Below are 21,461 nucleotides of genomic sequence, written 5' to 3'. Positions count from 1 at the left end.
GATTGCGAGATGAGATCACGTATTAAGGTTGTTTGAGTAAACAATATTATTATCTATAGGTCCTCGTGATCAAATCCAAGCATGACAACAACCAACAAGATGGCAAATCGCGACCAATAGGCATCGTCCACCGGGAAGTAAAACGGGGTTGAAAATGTAATTTGTTTGAAAGGTAGCTCTCTTTTTCATTTAGCAGTGTTCTAGGGCAAAAAAGAGAGGCCCACACGCACGGGATGAGGGTGACAGTGTTGCGCCACAATTGGTTAGGGCTTAGAGACCACACATTGTGAGATTCCATGGAAAATATCAAGGAAATGTGACTGAAAAACCCCTACCAACTAGTGAAAGTACGTCCAATCGCGTACAACGGGGACAGCATATGCCACCGAATGTTCTCGCAAGTGGAAGAAATGTGCGTGGGATGTGAACCCGCGACGTATCACGAACGAGCGCTAGGTTTTTTGTTTTTCTTGCGTTTTGGCGGTGAGCGCCAGTGTTACTTATACGATTTCTAGCAAACGCTCTCCCCATTTTCGACTCCTCGATCGATCGAGAGCCGGCTTCTCTCCCCCCCTCCTCGATTCGCTAGAAATCCTTTGCGATCCAGCGATGGATCAATGCCGCTGCTGATCGAAAGCGAAATATTTTCTCGCTTAGGGATTGATCGGCGTGCCAGGCGCAGGGTGTGTCGGTGATCTCGTCCTGTAGCGCCTTGTGTGTCAAGCAGCGAGCGGCTCCCGGCTTTCTTTTTTCCTTCCTCGTGTTACAGACATCCCAGCCCGTGAGGAGGTGACAACGCGAGCGCTATTTGTCTCGATCTTCGCGAGGAACAGAGGAACGTGCCAGGGGGTTCTTGATCGATATTTCGCTCGAGGAGATCATCCATGGCCAACGCCGCGATTTCTTCCAGTCCAATGGGATCGGTCAGTGCGGGGGGCAGGAAAGACTACCTGCATGCCTGCAAATCAGCCAGCTCGTCGCTCGCCAAGCGCGATTTATTCGGGGCAGCTCTCCATCTCAAGAAGATCCCCGAGAAATCCAAGCCGAGGATCGCCAAATGCCAGGCGGCCCAGAAAGGAGGGAATGCCGCTCTGTCGTCCGCTGTTCTAGTGGATTATCCCCCGCGCGAAGCAAAGGTGAGTTTGTATAGCCTCTTCTCCTATGGAAGCATCGATTCCTCTTGTTTGATTGATTTCCAGCAAGTCGAGCTACCATTCTCGGTGTTTGAGACCCCGCGCGTGGATCCCAAGTCGGTCGTCTCCATCATCCTGGGAGGCGGCGTTGGAACGCGATTGTTTCCCCTCACAAAGCAAAGGGCAAAGCCTGCGGTATGATCGAGAGCTACACCTTTTCTTCCTCTCCTTTCTCGTGTGTGTATTAACTCCTCGTCACACACTTTGTTCCTCAAGGTGCCAATTGGCGGTGGCTACCGCTTGATCGATGTTCCAATGAGCAACTGCATCAACAGCGGGATCAACCGAGTTTTCGTACTCACGCAGTTCAACTCGGCGTCGCTCAACCGCCACCTCGCTCGCACCTACAACTTCATCAATGCTGGGGATGGCTTTGTTGAGGTGGAGGAAATGAAAGAGCTAGAAATATCTGTTATACGGAGTGTTTGGTCTCAGATCTTTGTGCGTGTGATTGATGTAGGTACTGGCAGCAACGCAAACCCCAGGGGAGTCTGGTATGAATTGGTTTCAAGGGACCGCAGACGCCGTAAGGCAGTTCACTTGGCTTTTCGAGGTACTCTTTACCATTTCCAAGGTGTTGGGCTCGTATGCTGAGGTTTCGTTTTGTATGACAAGGATGTGAGAAACAAGGACGTCGACTACGTGCTTGTTCTCTCCGGTGATCACCTCTACCGCATGGACTACATGGACTTTGTCCAGGTATGTTTTCTTGCGCGCAGTTTGTGTGGCGTGTGACTTATGTCAGTCGTATGGTGGCTGGCGTTGCTCCCGCAGAAGCACAAGGACTCTGGTGCAGACATCACCATCTCATGTGTTCCTGTGGACGAGAGGTGAGCACCTTTTAGAATTCCCATGCAAGTGAACCACTAGAGGTTAAAATGCTAGCGGGGACAGCTGTGGCCCGCTCCGGCGAACACTTGGTGTCGTTTCTCACAGTATCTTTGTCGTACTTTATTCAATTGTTTCTGGCATTCTGCTGAGCACTTGACGATTCGTTTCTTGTTTTCTTTTTTTCATTTTTTTGTTTAGCCGGGCATCGGATTTCGGGCTCGTTAAGACTGACGCGAGGGGCCGGATCATCTCGTTTAGCGAGAAGCCCAAAGGCATGGATCTGAAAGCAATGGTAAGCTTTTCAGAAAGAGGTTCAGTTGTTTCACTTTCTCATGAAAGTGCTTTTTACTTTTTTTCTTTTCGTGTTCAACAGCAAGTTGACACAACTGCGTTGGGTCTTTCACGGGAGGAGGCGAAAAAGATGCCATACATTGCATCCATGGGAATTTACGTGTTTCGCAAAGACGTACTCCTCAAACTCCTCAGGTGATATCAGTCTTCCAAATTTATTGGTTTATTTTACCTATTTTTTTCCGGTTTGTTAAATCATTGTTAGATGGCGGTATCCTACCTCTAATGACTTTGGCTCGGAGATCATTCCCGCTGCAGCGAGCGAGTACAATGTTCAGGTGGGAAGTTTGTGTGCTTTGTCTTGCATTCTACGCCTAAAACTTGATATTGCAGGCGTATCTCTTCAATGACTACTGGGAAGACATTGGAACTATTAAGTCGTTTTTTGACGCTAATCTCGCTCTCACTGCTCAGGTAATGCCTTTGGAGTTGGAACTTCGCAGTTAAACACTTACTCATACAAAAAAAAAATCTCTTTGCAGCCACCAAAGTTCAGCTTTTACGATGCTTCCAATCCCATTTTCACATCTCCGCGGTTTTTGCCTCCAACAAAGATGGAGAAATGCAGGGTAAGAGTCGGGCTGCCTCATGAAGAAAAATTCTTGACCATGATTTGTCGCCGGTGCAGATTATAGATTCTATCGTATCGCACGGCTGCTTTCTAAAGTCCTGCAGTGTGGAGCATTCACTCATTGGCGTCCGTTCCAGGCTAGAGTCTGGTGTAGAGCTTAAGGTTTGTCCTTTCCATCATACCCAAGACAGTGGTAAAGGTAGAACTGCTTAAATTTTTTGAAACAGGATACCATCATAATGGGAGCTGATTCCTATGAAACTGAGGCCGAGATTGCTGCACTGAGAGCACAGGGCAAAGTTCCACTTGGTGTGGGCGAGCACACAACAATGAGGTAAATCATGGATGACAAGTTATTATAGTCACTGAAGCTAAATAATGCCTTTTTCTCGATCTCAGGAACTGCTTGGTTGATAAGAACGCAAGGATCGGCAGCCATGTCATTATCACAAACACAGATGTAAGTTTGTTTTTCTCGATTCCTTTTTCATGAGCTCTCATCAACCACTGTGGGTCAACCAGGGTGTGCAAGAGGCTGAGAGACCATCCGAAGGAATCTACATACGTTCTGGAATCACTGTTGTCGTGAAGAACTCGATAGTAAAGGATGGAACTGTGATATAATCTCCTAGAAATGTAACAGAAACAAAGCAATTTTTGTAAATATCTACGGAGTGGATGCTGGGTCTAGTTACTTACCTGCTCTACTACCATGTCCAGAAATCCGGTATGGCATAATGTGTAACTATTAACTCTTCTTTCTTTCTTATAAATGAAAGAAAACAAAAACAAACACATGGTCTTTGGCATATATCTATATCTTCTTTTTCATTTTGTAACGAAACAGAGAAATTTAGATTGCTGTGAACCATAAGGAGTTGTCTGTTACTCGCGCCAGACAGGGGTCGAACCTGTGACTTTCTGCTTAGGAAACAGACGCTCTATCCACTGAGCTACAGGCGCATTTCACGAAGTCGTACTGGCCCGGTCAACTCTTAGTCCACTCTAGTCAATGTACTGTTGACTGGAACCTCTCCTAGCGAATCAATTCCTGGACGATTCAAAACAACAAAGCTAAATTTGGACCTTCCTCCTCCAGCCAACATATAAATTCCATAACCATAACGATGAGAATTGTAGTAGCCCGAGATCTCTTATAACAATGTCGAAGCCTACTATAGTTCCCATCATTTATGGATAGCATATTTTAAGAAAACCAATCAAATGCAAGGACGCGGATCGACAATCTGGGCCGTTGGACGACGATCCTCCCGCCCAAGCTCCGCATTTAAATTTGCCGCGCTCAGCCGCTTCCAGCTAGGGTTCTTCGCTCGCTCCTTGCTATTTGGAATCGATTGGAGAGTGTTAGCAGATAGATCAGGAAGTGGGATGGCGCGCACCAAGCAGACTGCTCGCAAATCTACCGGTGGCAAGGCTCCGCGCAAGCAGCTTGCCACCAAGGCCGCCAGGAAGTCGGCGCCAGCGACCGGAGGCGTGAAGAAGCCCCACAGGTATCGTCCGGGCACCGTCGCGCTTCGCGAGATCCGGAAGTACCAGAAGAGCACGGAGCTGCTCATCCGGAAGCTGCCATTCCAGCGGCTGGTGAGGGAGATCGCGCAGGATTTCAAGACGGATCTTCGGTTCCAGAGCTCGGCGGTGATGGCGCTCCAAGAGGCGGCCGAGGCGTATCTCGTTGGTCTGTTTGAGGACACCAATCTTTGCGCGATCCACGCCAAGAGGGTGACGATTATGCCCAAGGACATCCAGCTTGCTCGCCGGATCAGAGGCGAGAGGGCGTGATGTGGTCGATGATAAGATCTTAACTCTTGTTCTAGCATTTCAAGTAAATATATATCTTCTATCTATCGAGTCATTCTTTAGGGTTTAGCAGTCATGGAGGAGGGCTCTTCTTTGGCGCATTCCTTCCGCGCCGTGGCGGCGAGATTTCCAGGCCAGGTTTGTGTAATCCACGCCGGGGGTGATGGTGGTATTGATCGGCGCTACACATTCTGGGAGATTTGGAGCTCTGTCAAGTGTTATAGTCGCCAGATTGCAAGCGCTCTCGATGCCGCTGGCTCCAAGGACCCTGATTCAGGCGTGAGCACTGTTGGAGTGATGATTCCTCGATCGGCCGAGTATCTGGTGGCGATTCTGGCCGTGAACAAGGCAGCAGCGGTGTTTGTACCTCTCGATTCTTCGTGGCCACTTTCGAGGATTACCGAGGTCATGGTAGATTCGAAGGCTTCGTTGATAGTAGGATGCGATCAGTCGCCATGGTTGCCGGATGACTACCAGAACCATTTCAGTGAAGTTTCACAGAGTCTACCTTGTCGTGAGCTTCGCATTGGTGATCTGGGAAAACTGGAGGTGGAGGAGAGGACGAAGAGCACTACTTGGCCGTGCTCTAGACCACCATTTTCTTACATCATGTACACGTCTGGATCCACGGGAAAGCCCAAAGGCGTGTGCGGCACTGATACTGGTAAGCTTGTTTGCGCAGTAGTCCGGATTTTTAAAGTTTCTGTTCTAACTAGGATTGCTCAATCGTCTTCAGTGGATGGAGGACTCATATCCGCATTCTTCATCGGACGTTGGCTTGTTTAAGACTGCGATTGGTTTCATCGATCACTTGACGGAGTCTCTTGGTCCGCTCTTTGCCGGGGCGTCACTCGTCATTCCTTGCGAGCGGGATATCAAGCGAAATCCTCTTGGACTGCTAAACTATTTGCAAGTGCGTGTGAGTTTTCGTTTCTTATCCTTTTAATTGTTGTTTTAAAGCTTGCAGGCTTTCAGCGTGACAAGACTGGTTGCCGTTCCATCGTTGCTACGCGCACTTTTGCCTGCTTTTCAAGCTTCTAGCTCTGGAAGTATGAGGCTGTGTCTTCTCGTATCAAGCGGAGAGGCACTGTCATACAGGCTGGTGCTTGAACTTCGCAAGAGTCTACCATGGATACGGGTTTTAAACCTGTATGGCAGCACAGAGGTAAAACACTTCTACACTCTTGGGATGCTAAGCAAATTTACTTTTTCAGGTGTCTGGTGACTGCTCTTGTTTCGACTGCAACGAGTTGAGCGATATGTTTAGCGAAACGAATGTTCCTATTGGGACGCCTATTACAGGTTGCTTCATTCATATCCAACCAGTCGATGGAGCCGATGTCAACTTCGGAGAATTGTGTATCAGTGGTGCAGGTGTTTCGCACGGATACTGGAACGATGAAAGCGGCACTTCTCTCCGATTTTTCGAGTCCGAAAAGAAAAAGGCTTTCAGAACCGGAGATTTGGCAAGGAGATTAGAAAACGGAGACATCATTTTGGTCGGGCGGACGGACAGGCTTTTTCAAGTCCACGGCCAACGAGTGGAACCTGAAGAAGTCGAAAGGTGTCTAGAGGAAAATCAGCAGGTAAAGAAATCAGCCGTGTACCCTCTTCGTCTTGCAAGCGATGACATCCAACTAGCAGCTTGTGTCATCTTGAAGGCAAACGACGACAATCATAAAGAGGATAACCTCAGGGAATGGCTGACGAAAAGACTCCCGTCGTATATGGTTCCCGAGCGTTATATTTTCGTCGATGCCTTCCCACTGACGAGCTCTGGAAAGGTTGACTATTCCGCCATTCAGAAGCTGAGTAACACCGTTGCTTCTCATGGAAAATTACAATCATTTGCTTCGGAATCTGTTCAAAGGGTCATACAGGTAAATAGAATTCTTATTTTCCATGTTCCAACTGTTTTTCGTGGACCTGCAGAGTTTTTCAGAAGTGTTACTTTCTGACAGCATTTCTCCTTCAGACGATTTTTTCTTGTCCGGAGGAACGTCGGTTTCTGCAGCCCATGCCGCTCACTTACTCGGTATTGACATGCGTCTGCTCTTCAAGTTCCGGACGGCTCTCGAACTTTATGACGCCATGCAGAGTGCTCAACGTGTGGATGATGACAAGGTTGAGGTAAGAAGAGGCGGTAGCCGTGAAGAAGTAACCTGCTCTTGCTACGGCCCAAAGAGACTCAAGACTGTTCATACTTATGTTTCGCCTCGTCCATCTTGGCCTCGTCATATTTCGGTACCTACGCCCTCCGTTTTCGTTCGACACAACCAGTATAACCAGGTAGTAACAACAAAATGCAACCTTGGTACTTCAGGCTCTCGGGAAATTCAAGTTACATGGGGGAAATGCTTGCACGCTTGTGTTGATGCGTCGCCTTTATTGTTGACTACAACTTCAGGCTATCGGCTCTACATTGGCTCTCATGCTTGGAAGTTTTTCTGTATCGATGCTATCAGGTACCTTTAGGACCTTTTACGTGGTTTTCATCTAACGTCGAACTAATGCAGTGGGGAACAAATATGGGAGACAAGTCTGGGAGGTCGGGTCGAGTCTACAGCTGCTGTGACAGGCGACTTTTCACAGGTTCAGACTAGTTTTCCTTCTTTTACTTTCCATCTCTTAATTAACGTGAACATTCCAGGTTGTTGTTGGCTGTTACGATGGCTTTGTGTATTTTCTGGATCCAGACGACGGAAGGGTCATGTGGAGATTTCAAACAGATGGCGAGGTAATGTTTATTCTGGGAACTTTAGTTTCGCATCAAATTTACGTCGCAGGTAAAATGCCAACCAGTTGTTGATACTTGGGAAGGATACATCTGGTAAGCTGCCATTAAGCAGCGTATGAGACTCTGAGAGTTTCCTGCAGGTGTGGTTCGCATGACCATATTGTGTATGTTCTGGATCCTATTTCTCGTACGTGCATATGGAGGTATTTGTGTCATGGGAGCATTTTTGGATCTCCAGCAACTGATGCAGTAAGTCGATTGGCGTTTCCTATTGTTCAGCCAGAGATTAATGTTTTTCCTTGTAGTTGCGGAAGAATGTCTACATTGCTACAACTGGTGGTCGGCTGTATCTCATTTGCACGCAGGTATTCTAATAGCTTTGTAGGCTGACTGGCCTATCTCTACGATGTTTCAGCCAAACTATGGTTTATCCTGGGAACGCGATGTAGGGGCACCTATTTTTGCGTCCCCCAACGTAGATTCTTCCACCGGAAACGGTATTGACTCGCTTGTGCTCCTGTTCCTCACTTACACACTTTTGCAGTTCTCGTTGCTGCTGTTGATGGTTCTGTAACCGCGTTTTCTTCTACTGGTGACATTGCTTGGAAGGTTTGCTCATAATTTTGTTTCACCTTTCAAGCCTCCCGTTCCAACTTCCAGGTGAACACACTTGGTCCAGTGTTCTCTGGTGTATACACCTCCTCGGCAATCTTTCACCAAGTAAATTGGACTGTTTTTGGCCACTCCTAAGTTTCTTGCTGTCAGGTTCTCGTATGTTCTCGGGACGGGCATGTTTACTCATACTGCCAGGTAAAACGAAGGGATAGTCCATTGCATTGTTTCTCACGGATTTGTGTGACAGATTTCTGGCAAGCTTCTATGGAAAATCTGCCTGGAAGAACCAATAGTAGCCGGACCGTGGATCGATGAAGCCATTCAACTAGTCGAGGAAGACAACGCTTACAGGTGAAACAAAGAAATGCTGTCTAATAACACGCTCTTGGTTCTCTTCGTCCAGGCTTTTGTGCGTGTGTACTACCTCTGGAAATCTCTACGTTCTCAAAGCTCCAGCGATGGTTTCATGCGACCATTCCTTGGGCGAGCCCAAATCACAAGTTCCTGGCTGTGTTGCTGTGATAGGAAAATTTAAGCTGCCCGGGGACGTATTTTCAACACCCATGGTTCTTGGAGGACAAATATTCGTTGGATGTCGAGACAATAACTTCTACTCTCTTTCCATGCAAGGTGGCAAATGATTCTCGTGAATATTCTTTCTTGCAAGGATGAAAAGTTTTAAATCACACGGATATTCGTTGGCTAGGGTTTTAAGTTTCGGCTATGGAGGATGGCGCCATTGCCTACGAGCAGCAGGAGCGATTGCGGCGCTTTGTGGATGAGTGGAGGGATCAGGTCTGGAAGCTGGGAGGAGCCGCCTCTCCTTGCAATGCGGATCCTATTGGTTTGGCGCTCACTCTTTGCGAATCTGGGGTTTCGCTTCCAAAGATGATCGTCAGCGACAATGCCACTGTCAACAAGGTTCTCATGCCGCTGGCCTTCGATTGCGTGGAAATCTCGCGATTTAGGCGAGAGGTAGGCAAAATCTGGTCCCAGAGCTCCGATATTGATCGAAATTTTGCAGGCGCTGGAAAAGATCTATCCCCGGCTGCTCGTATTTGGCGATTCTGACAAGGCTTCTCTCGAGGGAAGCGTCCAACTGGCATTCGCAAGGTGGTATGGATTCTTCCACGAGCTTAAAACTTCGATCGTGGGATTGAGAGGGTTGCTGGGGAATCTCTTTCGCCAGTTGCAAGCACTCTACTCTCCACTCTCGAGAAAGAAGCAAACGTTCTCGACTCTCTCGAGTGTGCACTTCCACACAGCGATCAGCTCCCTCGGCGAAGGTCTTGGAATTTTGATGATACTGGACGAGATTGTTTCGCATAATGGAGCTATTGGCCATTCCCTGTCCCTGTTTACAAGGTATGTATGTGTGTTCTTTGCTCGCAATGTGAGATTTCTATCTAATAACTTTCTTAGAATGTTGCAGTCTGTGAGAGCTGAACCAGATTCTTTCGACGTGGAAGCTAATCAGATCGAGTCTCTCCATCGTGCTGTGAGTGAGATGGACGATCTGCTCGTGACCGGCCTCTTTCAGGTTTTTGTTTTTGCGTTTTGGCAGTGATGATGAGTAGAACTAATATGTTTGTGGCCCAGAGATGCATACACGAGGATTTTTCTCTGCAATTAGAAAAGGAAGAACTCAAAGACAATGCTTTGTTTCTTGAAGAGGTATCCTTCGGCTTAAGGACGGCCATTGTCAAAGTCTTAAATGCCATCGGTACGAGCTTTTCTACGAGTGTAGATGGTCCTAATGGAACTTTTGTTTTAGAAACCTCCAAGGAGCAACCTGACGACCGTGAGAAGCTCGTGGGGCTTTTGGGAGTTTTTGTGCTCTATTCATGGATCAGTGGTATGCTGTAGGAACTCCTTTTTCATCTCCTTGATAGTATTTGTCTCTACCAGGAGAAGCTAGTGACAAGAAGACGCTGAAAATGATCTCGAAACTAGCTGCAAATTTTCCCGTACTGCATCCGGTCTCAAACGTGAGGTTTCTCTCGATCGAGTTTTTAAGTGCACACTCTCCGTCTTGGTTTCGCGCCTCAACCTTGTTCAGGGACGTGCGAAGGGATGCTGCGATCTTGAAGCGTAGCTACCTTACCCGTTTGGACGAAGCTCTGATCAAGTAAGGCTTTCGTTCTACTGATATTTGAATTTCTAATATGCACATTCGTTCTAGAGATTCTCATGAAACACATCGTTCAATCTGTGATTGGCTGGTTTCATTTAGCACGTTGGCAGCTTCATCACCTGTAAGTGACCTCTCGTCGTCGTCTCCGATCTGACGTTTTACTTTTAAGGTAGGCGCAGAATCTTTCTAGTCAGTCTCTACTGGATAGGCATTTGCAACAAGCAACCCTGGTACGTTACCAAGAGGTTTCCTCTGATGCCTGAAGGTTTTACAGGGGATTCTGCTTGCAAACAAGCTTCAAAAGTTTCTAAGATCTGCAATCGATCTGCATGTTCTTCTCGAGGTACGTTTAAAGGCTGTGGTTACAAAGTTCTTAGATATTGTATTCAAGGTGCCGATAAGCAAGGAGCAAGTGAGACAATTGCGTTACGGAATGGAACTACTCAAAGTAAGCATTTGGGGATGTCTTCAAACTTAATGCGTTTTATTTCTCAGGCAATTGAGTACATGTTCAACAAACTGAGGCAGGAGGTTGCGCTGAGTGTTGGCCAGATAGTGGGCCATCTTATGTCTGTCGTCAGGGAACGTCTATTGCAGTTTAAGGTACATAAACAAAATAAATTCTGTTCCTCGTGATAATTTGCTGCAGTCTTGGCTGGCAGAGGATCTAAATTCAAAACTAAAAACTTCTAATGGAAACATGTTTAACCGTTCGCCGAGCAGTAAGTTACCTTAACCTGTGGTTTTCTGGCCAATCTAATGTGTTTTTTGGCATGAAGAAACAAGGGAACCAGAACTTAAGCTCATGGATGCATTATGTGCAGTAAGTGCTTTGCAATTCTAACTCGTGACTAATCTGCATCATTTTAAACAGCTGAATATTACAATGAAAGCACTGGATTTTTTACCAACAGTTCAAGGATTGTTTACATTTCGCCTTGCCTTCGATGTAGTGACTTGCTTGGTAATTCCAGAAGGTTATTTGAAATTATGCATTGTGATGACCCCCTTCCTCTTCTTTTCTTTTTCTTTTCGTTCTTTTAAACAGCAAACCAAGTTACAGGAGGAGCGTATCAAGGAAATTGAAGACTATATTGCTCTCATAGAGCTGACTTTGAATCGAGGAAGCTTAATTCAAATGGCCACAGACTGTAGCTTCTTATTTTGGAACAAAGAGATGATGGCAACCTGCTTTGCTATGGTTTATTCACAAGCCGGCGAAGCCAGACATTTGCAGTAAGATTTCAACTTTTGAATTCATTTCTTCACTTGGCATGCTTTTCATATTAGGTACTTGGTGTCTGCATTTTTGGACGGAGCCAAGCTACTCCAGTGTGGATGTGCTGATGCCTCATTGTACGAGAAGTCGATACGGGATTGCCTACTTACAGTAATTGAGAGAATGCTCTTTTTATACTAACTCACTGTTTTGCTTAACAGGAGGTGGTAGAACCCATCTGTCACGATATAGAGACGGATTTGAGGCTACATGTACACTCGGCTCATTTAAAAGGAGCAGTGAATGTAAATCCTACAAAGGTGTGTTTCCTGCACAAAATTGTCTCTTCCTTATATGTCTTTCAGACAGGAGTTCGGGATCCCTCCTGGTTTCTAAAAATCAAACCTTTACGCCTCCTCTCTTCGTTCATTCACATTAAGTCTCGGGTTGAAGTCTACCTGAATGCAGCATTTTATGACCATGCGGCCGTTGCGCTGCACAACTGGAAGGTATTGTTACAACTTTCAGTGGTTGATTTACAGCCCTGGTTTTTTCAGACATACAATGAAATGAAAAATATCGCGGAGCTTAAATATGGGCTTTCGTTGGATGCAATTCATCTTCCTGGTCAAACTTTAGAGCAAGGGGTGGACGTATTGGAAATAATGCGCAACATACATATATTCGTAGCGTGTTATACCTACAACCTCAACACTCAGGTAGACCTTGATTCAAAACGAGCCTAGCATTTCACAACTTCCTACAGGTATTTGTTGAGAGACCTTCAAATGCACGAAACAGGAAAAATCTGAACACGGTCAACGTGAAGCACGCTGCAAATTCAATCCGGACTCATGGCATTGGAATTATGAGCACCACTGTGAACTTCGCGTATCAGTTTCTCGCTCAGAAGTTCCTGGTTTTCTCACAATTCTTATTTGATGATCACATCAAGTCTCGAATGGTGAAGGAACAACGATTCTATAAGGTAAGATGCTTTCCAAAGCTCAATAACTAGATGTTATTTATTTCAGGAAAAGAAACTGCAAGCCGACAGCGGCTACCCAGTGGAAAGAGCTGAGAAACTGAACAAAGATATCAGAAAACTTGGAGTTACTGATGATGGATTCAGCTTTCTAGACCAGTTTCGACGTCTCATTGCGGAGATGGGAAACGCGCTCGGCTTTGTCAGGATGGTTCGCCTAGGGGGATTGAATTATTGCACTACTGCTTGCGGGTAAGAGAATGTAGTCCAATGGAAATATAACTTCCTTTGTTTTTGGCAGGTCTCTGCCGATGACTAAAGGATTTGAGGAAGCAGCCAAGACATTTTTCTTGCCCAAAGCTGGCATTGATGCCGGTCTGATACTGGATAAGGCTTTAGAGAGCCAAAACCTATCAGTCAACGAGACTGATTACTTCGCGATCCTTACAAATATATTCTCGGTAACACTATATTTGTTTATGTGGAATGATACATACGTTCTCTAGCAGGAACTTAAGGGCAATGACAACATACATCTGCGAGATTTTTTCTTGTTGGTTCCTGCTCTGACTATCAATGCGGCGGATGCAATACTCCAGTCAAAAGAGAAGCTTCATAAACGCGGAAGAGATGCTGTAAATGCAACGTTTACCGACGATGGATTTGCTCTTGGGATTGCCTATATTCTGAAGGTTAGTAATCTTTGACACAGTTACAAATATCAAACTGGATTTCAGGTTCTGGACCAAGACAAACAATTCGATTCTCTGCACTGGTTTCAGTCTGCCAGACAGCATTTCGTAGCTGAGAGAGCACGCCTCGAGGAGAGCCTAGACATGGACAGCACTGGCAGCGGCATGAACGGGCTGCAAGCTTGGAGCCAGAAGCTGGCATCTCTCTCAAAGGAAGAAGCTCAGAACATGGAAATGGTTTGTTTGCTTTGAAATGCCAGTGACGAGAAACTTATTCTGCTTTCTCTGTTTCCAGATGATGAAGAAGATTACAGCAATTCTTATGGAGGTAGAGCTCATTGAATTCACTTTCACGGGAGCAAGAGTTTTCTTTCAAGGTTTTTATTGATTGTCTGTCAGTCTGAGTTCCATTAACCTAATGCATCTCATGCATTGCAGGAAGTTGAGGACTCTCCGCGAATCGAAAGCAGGGGCACCGTTTGATCGTGGAAAGTTAGAGCAACAGCAAAAATGTCTCACACTCTTGCAGCAGTGCCAAGATTCAGGGGAGCTAGATGTGCTTTATGCAAGGTTTACCGGTACCGGGTACTTAGACAACGTTTACTTCAGAAACTGGCTCATTCAGCTACATGGCAAGTTTGGAAACACACAGAAATCTCGCGAGGTGTTCGATGGCATGCAGCAGAAGAACGTTTACTCGTGGAGTATGATGATTGGAGCCTATGCCCAGAATGGGCGTCGCAACGAGGCATTTTTGCTGTTCGAACGAATGGAAAGTGAGGGAATCCGTCCAAACGCAGTGACCTGTCTACATGTTCTGGGAGCGTGCTCTTGTCAGAACGAGCTTCCATTCGGGAAGAAGGTTCACGCCTACATCTCCGCCAGCGAGTTCAAATGGGACATATCTCTCCAGACATCTCTTGTCAACATGTACGCCAAGTGTGGTAGTCCAGCAGATGCGAAAGCGGTCTTCGACAGCATGGCTCGGAAGGATATAGTGACTTGGAATGCAATGGCTGGTGCATCTGTTCACAACGGGCAGTCACACAAGCTTCTCCGAGAGATGGACTTACAGGGTGTGAAGCCGAATGCCACTACTTATGCCAGCATCACCAGGGGTTCTTCGACGCTTACAGGTTGCAGGGCTATGGAGCAGCGGCTCCTCGCATCCGGTTATATGTCACACGTTCCAGTCCAGAACGCTCTCGTCAACGTGTACGCGAAGTGTGGAGATTTAGAAGGAGCCAGAAAGGTTTTCAACCGGCTGGAGAGGAAGGACGTGATCTCCTGGAGTACTATGATTTCGGCGTACAACCAGTCCGGCCGTCACAGCGAGGCAATCGAGATCTACAGGCTGATGGAGTCAGAGACCTCCGTGGAGCCAAACGCAGTCACTTTTGTTGGAGTTATAGGGGCATGCACAGGCTGTGGAGATGTGATTCGGGGCAGACAAGTTCATGGAAGACTAGTTTCTTTGGGGCTTGAGACCGACGTTGCGGTGGGAAGTGCTCTGGTGCAATTGTATGTCAAGTGCGGAAACCTGGAAGATGCAAAGAAGGCGTTCGATCGTGTCGAGAAGAGGGACGTTTTGTGCTGGAACTTTATGCTCTCGGCCTACTCCGAGCGTGGTTCTCCCCAGCAAGTTATCGAAGCATACGACGCTATGGACGTGGAGCCTAATGCTGTGACATACACCAACGTCCTCATCGCTTGCTCGGCTATGGAGGACCTGGCCCAGGGGCAGAAGGTTCACTCTCGAATCGTGAGCAGTGGACTTGAGACCGACATGACAATGGAAACCTCCCTTCTCAGCTTGTATATCAAGTGCCGAAGCTTGAAGAGCGCCTGCCAGGTCTTCGAGGCGATGGGGAAGAAGGATGTGATACCTTGGAACTTCATGATGGTGGGCTATATCGATCACGACTGCGATACCGAGGCTCTCAGGCTGTACGCGAGAATGCATGAAGCCGGTGTCGAGGCCAACAACGTCACCTTTGCCAACGCTCTCAAGGCATGCTCGAAGATCAAGGACATCGAAACAGGCAGCAAAGTCGAGGCTATGATCACAACGAAAGGATTTGAGACGGACGTCGTCACGGACACAGCACTGCTCAACATGTATGCCGCATGTGGAAACTTGGAAGCCGCGAAGAGGGTGTTTGGCAGCCGCAGGGACGAACGCCGAGACGTAGTTTTCTGGACCGCGATGATCGCGTCATACGCTCAAGCAGGCCGTGGCGAAGAAGCTCTCGCGCTCTACAAGACGATGCTCTCCGAGGAGATCAAACCCAACAGCGTCACATACACGAGCGTTCTGAGTGCGTGCTCGAGCCTCGGAAACATACTGGAAGGCAGGAAGATTCACTCGAGCCTGGAGGGAAAGGCCGAGGAGCTGGACGTGGCCGTGCAAAACTCGCTACTCAGCTTGTACGCCCGGTGTGGAAGCCTGCGAGACGCTTGGAGCTGCTTCGCCAAGATCCACAACAGGGACGTTTTCTCGTGGACGGGGATGGTGGCAGCGTTTGCTCACCACGGCCACAGCGCCAGAGCCCTCGAGCTCGTCCGAGAGATGGAGCTGTGCGGGGTCTCTCCCGACGCCGTCACCTTCCAGAGCGTTCTACACGCGTGCAGTCACGAGGGATCGCTGGAGAGAGGCTGGGCGAGCTTTGTGTCCATGGCTGTGGACTACGCCGTGGAGCCGAGCAAAGATCACTACCTGTGCATGGTTGATCTTCTGGCGCGGGCTGGGCGACTGGCAGAGGCGAGAGAAGTGATCCAGTTTGTGGGGCTGGAGAGGGAGAGCATGGGCTGGATGATGCTGCTTGGTGCGTCGAGAACGCACAGCAACCTGGCCATGGGAGTGGAGGCTGCGCAGTGCGTGGCTCCAGAAGATGGCCTTGCGATGTGTCCTTTGTTATGCAGTGTTTACGTATTGTAGACAAATGGGAGGCATCTTCCACTTCACACACATTTGTTGTTAGCTTCCCCACTTTTCAAAGGTTGGTAATTAAAATATTGACATGAAATAAACATGATGTATTATTACATATTTTAAATCCTTAACCTTTTAAATTCTATTTTATAAAGTAGTTTTATTTCTCATATTTTATATTTTGCTTTAACTACACAGCTTTAGCCCTATAATTACGTGCTTGCTCTACAAGATTTTGTACGATAGGTATAGAGGGCGACCAAGAGGAGGGGGGCCACCGTGTCTTGTGGAGCTTGTCAGAGGCGTTGCAAGTGGGAGCAGGCCACAAGAGCAAGGCGTGCTTGCCATCCCAATCAAACCTGTAGCCAAACAAGCTTGGATACGAGTGACACTCGCCACACTCCTTTTGATCGAACCGAGGCCCCGAGATGTTGCATCCCGGGTCGAGGAAAACACCGAAGGAGCCGCCACTCACAAATCCATGGAAGAAAATGCCCCAAACGATGAGAGTTGTAGTAGCCCCCAACACTGTAATAAGAGAGCCATCGATATGGAATTCATATTTATTTTGGCTTGAGGAGAAAGGTCCAAAATTAAGTTGTTTTCTTGCCAGGAATAATTGATTTGCGAAGTTCTCGCTGGACACGTTAACACTAAAATGAGAATGTTGCCATTCAACACTACATTGACTATAGTGGACTTAGAGTTTACCAGCCCCTCACAACTTTGTCAATGCGCCTGTAGCTCAGTGGATAGAGCGTCTGTTTCCTAAGCAGAAAGTCACAGGTTCGACCCCTGTCTGGCGCGAGTAACAAACAACACGGGTCTCGGGTTTATGATCCCTGGCAATGGCAATTAAATCTTCTTTTTAGGTTCCTGTGACAATAACATCACTTTGGTGTGCAAGGATGGCAGTTTGGGCACAACTCTCATCAAAGAGCTCTTGCCAAAACTGGTGGATTCCTGTGTTTTTTCAGCTGGGAGTTTGTAAAAACTTTTTCTAGCGTTGATAAGTGGTGGAAAATTGCATGGCATTAAGGACAGGGAGAGCACTCGCCCCAACCCCATAACCGTGAGCTCAGCAAGAATGGAGCCCTACCCAGCTACAAATTAAACAGCCAACACTTGAATTGCAAAGCCTGATACTCTATGCTCTTGGCAGTGAGAAGTGGTGAATGGTGCTGTTGTAAGGGAAACTCACAACCTTGCATGCAATCAAAATGCCGAAAATTCTATCAGAAAACTCTATCTCTCACTAAAAATATGACTGCCACTAAAATTCACATTTTGCCGGTTGGAAAAGCCACATGTATATAGAAGTCAAACAATGGATGATTCCATAATAACATTTACACACCTAAGTAGTCTTGCATAAGTTTTTATTAGAAAAGGTTAGAAATAAAAATAAAACTATACTTACTTAAATTATTATATTCATGACTTAATAACTTATTTCTCCGTAACAGATTAAAACTAAAATTAAAAAATAATTTTTTGATATTTTTAAATACAGTTATTTTAAAATATTCAACAAATTGTTTTAATTTAACATTGTATGAAAAATAATAAAGTAATTTCAAATTTATTTTTATATTTTTCTGAGTTTCAGATATTTAAATTTAAGATTTTTGTGCATCAAACACTATTTAATAAACCCTATAAAAGTAGAGTTTTTAACATTTTATACTTAGAGTATTTATCTTTCTTCATTTTTTATTTGTCATCCAACTCATGATATTTGCATCCTTAGATAAATAAAAAACTTCAGAAAAATGATTATTATTTTTCTCCTCAATATAAGATATTTTCATATAGTAAAAACCTCTAGTCAATAATGAATATTATATAATTTTGTAGATGTTTTATATGTGACTATAATATTTAAATATAGTGATCCTAACATATTCCAAATCTTAAGTACAATGCACCTCTCTATTTATGTGACCTTAAAATGAATTGCATCACAGTTAGGTTCCCATAAATCTTAGGTGTTGACTGAGGTTGTCTTTGTATTCTTGCTTCCTTGGTATATTTACAAAGCAATTGAGTAGCTTGAAAGTAAGTTAAGAAGGAACTTGCTGCTTGAAATTACAATATTTACAAATTTTGTTCTTCCATAACTAGCCCTCTTCTATGAGAAAGAGCTCATCACTCTCTCTATATCTTGTTCAATTATCATATGTAATTCTATAGGACTTTAACCCCAACTCACAGAAGCCTCAAAAATGGTTGGATGGTTTTGATCCCAGCAAATTTGCCCCCAAAACCACACCTTATTGTGGAAAACAGGAGAAACAAAATCTTGTTAGTTTTGTTGATAATAAAAAATTTGCAAGCCAAAGTTCCCATCATTACCTATACAAGAGATAGAGAATACAAAGTGTTTATGGTTAATTGAGTAGTATAACTCTGACTTACCTCAAGTTATGCTACTTTCTTACCAAGAATTGATTTTGCTAGTGAACATAAATGAAAATGTTGTTCTTCAACACTATATTGATTAGAATGGATTAGCATAATTTGTTAATGCATATGTAGCTCAATGGATAGAATATTTATTTCTTAAGTAGAAATTTAGTGGTTTAACCCCTATTTAACACAACTAATAATTAGTATAGTCACTCTATATGAAAGTGATCACTATATTATATATTCCATAATTATGACTTATAATTCTAACTTTATATGACTTGACAAGATCTCTCTCTCTCTCTCTCCCCCTCTCCCTCTCTGAGAAACTCTTGAAAAGACATTTCACGCAATAACAAACCTGCTTCAAAGATGTAGTAGAGAACATAATAACTTGAGGTTAAACTCCCCATATATACTTAATGCCACTAAACTATAGTAAGACATATTTAATGGTCCACTTTATCTCTGGATCCACCTTTATCAACTATAATATTCTTAAAATAAGTTTCACATAATGGATTTCTATTAGATAAAAAGTCTCTACAAGTGTGATATTGCCAACTAACCCTCTTTACTCAAGCATTGAATATTGTGTAAAAGTAATTGCACCTTTCATTGTGTATAGAAGAATTCCTTATGTCACAAAGTTATACTCCTCAATAAACTTTGTAAAACAAAGTTATCATTACTTCTACTGTTTAGTAAAACTTACACTAAACCATAGAATATACCCTTTAACATTAAAAATGATTCACAAATATCCTCATCCTCTACCTTTTTAGTTAATGAGAAACAATCGAGAGCCGCTTTTAAAAACTAGAATAGTCCTTCTCATCATCCTCACACTGCAAATTTTACAACTTTACCATTATTAAAAGATTAATTATTTTTCTTACTTTGTTACTTGTTCTTCAATTGTGAACAATCAACCTTGTAGTGTCTAAATTTACTACAATGATGACAATCTTGCTTATAATTCTTAATAATGAACTTATACTTCTTCAATGATTTTGTATCTAAAGTAACCACTATAGGCTTCAATTTGTGATATCTATTTCCATCCTTGTGTTTATAACAATTATCATAATAATTCTTTATTGAAAGGCTCCTTAAATATTTATGAGATTTGTGCTTACCATTTTCAAATCAACAACCCACATCAAAGAACTCCTCCAAATGCTTCATAGGAAAATGATATAAGTATTGCCTCATGCTCTCACTTTAAAAGCCATCAATAAAGTATAATTTATTCTTTGAATCTTTAATTGAAATACAATTAATCAAGAAAATAAGCTTTCAATGTAGTCCTAAGTGTTATTTTTTATTACTGAAAATATCAAAATTCCATACAAGCATTCTCCATGTCATAGTGAGGGAAAAAATATAAATTGAAAACAACTTCAAAGTCATCCATAATAGACAACTAGTGGTTTCTTGTTTACAGTAGAAGACTTCTTAAGAAAATTTCACTACTATTGGAATAGCCACTAAAGTCTTTGCATTTACAATTCCTCTAACAACCAAGAATTTTTCTTATATCGTGTGCTACATGTGGTTTTCACTCTATACCCTATAATAAATTATTATAGGAGCTATAAAGTAGAACCTAACCCTTGAGCATGTGTGCTAAAAGCAATAGAGTGAGACTTGAATTTCAAGCCCTTGGGAGACAAGACTAGCATATATCCAAACACCAAAATCAAAATAGAGCTAAATGGTGTTTAATGCTATTTCAATATATTGATTGCGAGGATATAGATATTCCTAGAGTTAAAATCAAGTAAAAAAGAAACATATCTAACAAGGAGCCAAATAATATTTCAAGTTGGTCAACCATGCCTAACTTACTAATTATCTCTCCTATATATTTATAGCCACCACCCTATATAAAAGTTTACTTTGGGCTTTCATCTTAGGCCCAAGAGTTAGTCTATGGAACAAGCTTAAAAACTTATTAAATATGAAATGATATTATATTATGTATTTTGGTATAGGTACAACACTATTATATTCAATGCAATCTTTACATGCTATAGATATGCTTAAATTGACATATCTAAACACTTTTCATAAATGACTAATATAATTGATATGAAACCAACACATTGGAGCATGATAGTAATAAAAATAGTAAACTATCATATAGTAATATTGAGGGATTAGTGCTTAAGTTAGTGTAAGACAGAGTAAAATAGAACTAAAAGTTAGGCTGAGTATGCTTAGTATGTTTATCTGACTGAGTACATCTGCTAAAACCAATTTACTACACTTGAAGTAGAGGGACTAATAAAGGGAACCAGTAGTACCAATAGCTTATTGTGGTGGCAGTAAGGATGAAAGGACTCATTGATAAATAACATTCAATGCCCACAGTTACATTTATAACACATTAGTTAGCAAAGTCAAACACGCCACCATCACCCAAAATGTTGAATTCTTGAGTTGATCCACCAAAGAAGCCTTACTTAGAGCATGTAGCACATATGATTTTCATCTTTTACCCTAAAGTGATTTACCATAGAATAACTATGGAGCAAAGCTCAGGGCCCCTAAACGAATGGACAAAGCCAAACACTTAAGTATATATATATGGATTGAAGAAACATGAGCACAGAATAATTTCTAAATGTACAGCTAAGGAGCAAAGGACAAGAACATAAGGGACATTGGAACAATCTTAGAGCATTTAACATCCCAACACCAAGATTGGCACATAAAAAAAGCTAAATAAATTTTGACACTATTTCAACATACGAGTGGCCACACATGAAGAGATGGGTACTCTATCAATTAGCATGGTATGAGGTTTAGGCTTAGGTACAAGCCAAATGGAGAATAAGGATAGTTACACATAAAAGCTCCCCCCTACCCCCCTAATTATTAATTATGTAAACACACTTTGGCTTTTCACTTTAGTCCCACTCTAGAACAATCTCAAAAACTCATTTAAACAATTTTGTAGCACACTCTA

At 43.9% G+C, this 21,461-nt stretch overlaps 5 protein-coding genes and 2 non-coding genes across 11 annotated transcripts; 6 read left to right on the top strand and 1 right to left on the bottom strand.

Annotated features, from left to right (window-relative positions):
• Positions 1 to 465: 465 nt before the first annotated feature.
• On the top strand, positions 466 to 3,620 carry LOC9645462 (glucose-1-phosphate adenylyltransferase large subunit 1). Its single transcript, XM_024680482.1, has 15 exons — positions 466 to 1,136; positions 1,200 to 1,328; positions 1,410 to 1,574; positions 1,654 to 1,746; positions 1,809 to 1,892; positions 1,968 to 2,023; positions 2,223 to 2,316; positions 2,398 to 2,510; positions 2,581 to 2,653; positions 2,709 to 2,789; positions 2,858 to 2,944; positions 3,004 to 3,108; positions 3,174 to 3,280; positions 3,346 to 3,406; positions 3,469 to 3,620. The coding sequence occupies exons 1-15, from the start codon at positions 885 to 887 to the stop codon at positions 3,568 to 3,570; spliced, it is 1,602 nt and encodes a 533-aa protein (XP_024536250.1). The 5' UTR covers positions 466 to 884; the 3' UTR covers positions 3,571 to 3,620.
• Positions 3,621 to 3,836: 216 nt separating this feature from the next.
• TRNAR-CCU lies at positions 3,837 to 3,909 on the bottom strand. Its single transcript has one exon. It is a non-coding gene; the product is annotated as a tRNA-Arg (tRNA).
• A 363-nt stretch (positions 3,910 to 4,272) lies between these two features.
• On the top strand, positions 4,273 to 4,809 carry LOC9645461 (histone H3). Its single transcript, XM_002975741.2, has one exon. It carries the CDS (start codon positions 4,336 to 4,338, stop codon positions 4,744 to 4,746), a length of 411 nt encoding a protein of 136 aa, XP_002975787.1. The 5' UTR covers positions 4,273 to 4,335; the 3' UTR covers positions 4,747 to 4,809.
• A 20-nt stretch (positions 4,810 to 4,829) lies between these two features.
• On the top strand, positions 4,830 to 8,802 carry LOC9645460 (putative acyl-activating enzyme 19). 3 transcript variants are annotated; one of them, XM_024680474.1, is made up of 16 exons: positions 4,830 to 5,428; positions 5,481 to 5,677; positions 5,732 to 5,929; positions 5,979 to 6,644; positions 6,697 to 7,229; positions 7,281 to 7,356; positions 7,415 to 7,501; positions 7,551 to 7,594; positions 7,642 to 7,750; positions 7,807 to 7,866; positions 7,917 to 7,998; positions 8,046 to 8,110; positions 8,162 to 8,221; positions 8,267 to 8,311; positions 8,364 to 8,467; positions 8,520 to 8,802. In XM_024680474.1, the coding sequence occupies exons 1-16, from the start codon at positions 4,840 to 4,842 to the stop codon at positions 8,755 to 8,757; spliced, it is 3,153 nt and encodes a 1,050-aa protein (XP_024536242.1). In that variant the 5' UTR covers positions 4,830 to 4,839; the 3' UTR covers positions 8,758 to 8,802. The 3 variants fall into 3 exon arrangements, with proteins under 3 accessions (XP_024536242.1, XP_024536244.1, XP_024536243.1); XM_024680475.1 differs by having other exon boundaries at positions 5,112 to 5,428; positions 5,501 to 5,677; XM_024680476.1 differs by lacking the exons at positions 8,162 to 8,221; positions 8,267 to 8,311; positions 8,364 to 8,467; positions 8,520 to 8,802 and having other exon boundaries at positions 7,567 to 7,594.
• Positions 8,803 to 8,812: 10 nt separating this feature from the next.
• On the top strand, positions 8,813 to 13,697 carry LOC9645459 (WASH complex subunit 4). Of its 3 annotated transcripts, none has more exons than XM_024680472.1 (26): positions 8,813 to 9,091; positions 9,141 to 9,481; positions 9,539 to 9,656; positions 9,716 to 9,839; positions 9,891 to 9,971; positions 10,025 to 10,244; positions 10,299 to 10,371; positions 10,430 to 10,480; positions 10,525 to 10,593; positions 10,642 to 10,698; positions 10,746 to 10,853; positions 10,900 to 10,972; positions 11,030 to 11,073; positions 11,125 to 11,214; positions 11,299 to 11,486; positions 11,541 to 11,640; positions 11,691 to 11,789; positions 11,835 to 11,978; positions 12,027 to 12,188; positions 12,236 to 12,457; positions 12,504 to 12,706; positions 12,756 to 12,915; positions 12,964 to 13,146; positions 13,192 to 13,383; positions 13,442 to 13,523; positions 13,585 to 13,697. In XM_024680472.1, exons 1-26 carry the CDS (start codon positions 8,840 to 8,842, stop codon positions 13,590 to 13,592), a joined length of 3,444 nt encoding a protein of 1,147 aa, XP_024536240.1. In that variant the 5' UTR covers positions 8,813 to 8,839; the 3' UTR covers positions 13,593 to 13,697. The 3 variants fall into 3 exon arrangements, with proteins under 3 accessions (XP_024536240.1, XP_024536239.1, XP_024536241.1); XM_024680471.1 differs by having other exon boundaries at positions 10,424 to 10,480; XM_024680473.1 differs by lacking the exon at positions 8,813 to 9,091 and having other exon boundaries at positions 9,394 to 9,481; positions 9,549 to 9,656; positions 10,424 to 10,480.
• On the top strand, positions 13,657 to 17,192 carry LOC112348269 (pentatricopeptide repeat-containing protein At2g33680-like). Its single transcript, XM_024680455.1, has 5 exons — positions 13,657 to 13,716; positions 13,799 to 16,050; positions 16,325 to 16,608; positions 16,793 to 16,864; positions 17,083 to 17,192. Exons 1-5 carry the CDS (start codon positions 13,657 to 13,659, stop codon positions 17,190 to 17,192), a joined length of 2,778 nt encoding a protein of 925 aa, XP_024536223.1.
• On the top strand, positions 16,813 to 16,885 carry TRNAR-CCU. The gene has a single exon. It is a non-coding gene; the product is annotated as a tRNA-Arg (tRNA).
• Positions 17,193 to 21,461: the final 4,269 nt, after the last annotated feature.

This window comes from Selaginella moellendorffii, unplaced genomic scaffold, assembly GCF_000143415.4.
Source record: "Selaginella moellendorffii unplaced genomic scaffold, v1.0 SELMOscaffold_28, whole genome shotgun sequence".
Classification (NCBI taxonomy): domain Eukaryota; kingdom Viridiplantae; phylum Streptophyta; class Lycopodiopsida; order Selaginellales; family Selaginellaceae; genus Selaginella; species Selaginella moellendorffii.
The sequence above is the reverse complement of the archived record's forward strand: the minus strand, read 5'-3'. Positions and strand labels throughout refer to the sequence as shown.

Bases quoted from the DNA above. Each gene is read 5' to 3' on its own strand.
- LOC9645462 (XM_024680482.1), top strand. From the start codon at position 885: ATGGCCAACGCCGCGATTTCTTCCAGTCCAATGGGATCGGTCAGTGCG. The intron at 1,137-1,199 runs GTGAGTTTGTAT...ATTGATTTCCAG, and splicing joins ATCCCCCGCGCGAAGCAAAG to CAAGTCGAGCTACCATTCTC. The intron at 2,511-2,580 runs GTGATATCAGTC...AATCATTGTTAG, and splicing joins GTACTCCTCAAACTCCTCAG to ATGGCGGTATCCTACCTCTA.
- LOC9645461 (XM_002975741.2), top strand. From the start codon at position 4,336: ATGGCGCGCACCAAGCAGACTGCTCGCAAATCTACCGGTGGCAAGGCT.
- LOC9645460 (XM_024680474.1), top strand. From the start codon at position 4,840: ATGGAGGAGGGCTCTTCTTTGGCGCATTCCTTCCGCGCCGTGGCGGCG. The intron at 5,930-5,978 runs GTAAAACACTTC...TTACTTTTTCAG, and splicing joins ACCTGTATGGCAGCACAGAG to GTGTCTGGTGACTGCTCTTG. The intron at 8,222-8,266 runs GTAAATTGGACT...TCTTGCTGTCAG, and splicing joins CCTCGGCAATCTTTCACCAA to GTTCTCGTATGTTCTCGGGA.
- LOC9645459 (XM_024680471.1), top strand. From the start codon at position 8,840: ATGGAGGATGGCGCCATTGCCTACGAGCAGCAGGAGCGATTGCGGCGC. The intron at 10,594-10,641 runs GTACGTTTAAAG...ATTGTATTCAAG, and splicing joins ATCTGCATGTTCTTCTCGAG to GTGCCGATAAGCAAGGAGCA. The intron at 11,790-11,834 runs GTGTGTTTCCTG...TATGTCTTTCAG, and splicing joins TGAATGTAAATCCTACAAAG to ACAGGAGTTCGGGATCCCTC.
- LOC112348269 (XM_024680455.1), top strand. From the start codon at position 13,657: ATGTCTCACACTCTTGCAGCAGTGCCAAGATTCAGGGGAGCTAGATGT. The intron at 13,717-13,798 runs GTTTACCGGTAC...GGAAACACACAG, and splicing joins CTAGATGTGCTTTATGCAAG to AAATCTCGCGAGGTGTTCGA. The intron at 16,051-16,324 runs GTGTCCTTTGTT...TTTGTACGATAG, and splicing joins CCAGAAGATGGCCTTGCGAT to GTATAGAGGGCGACCAAGAG.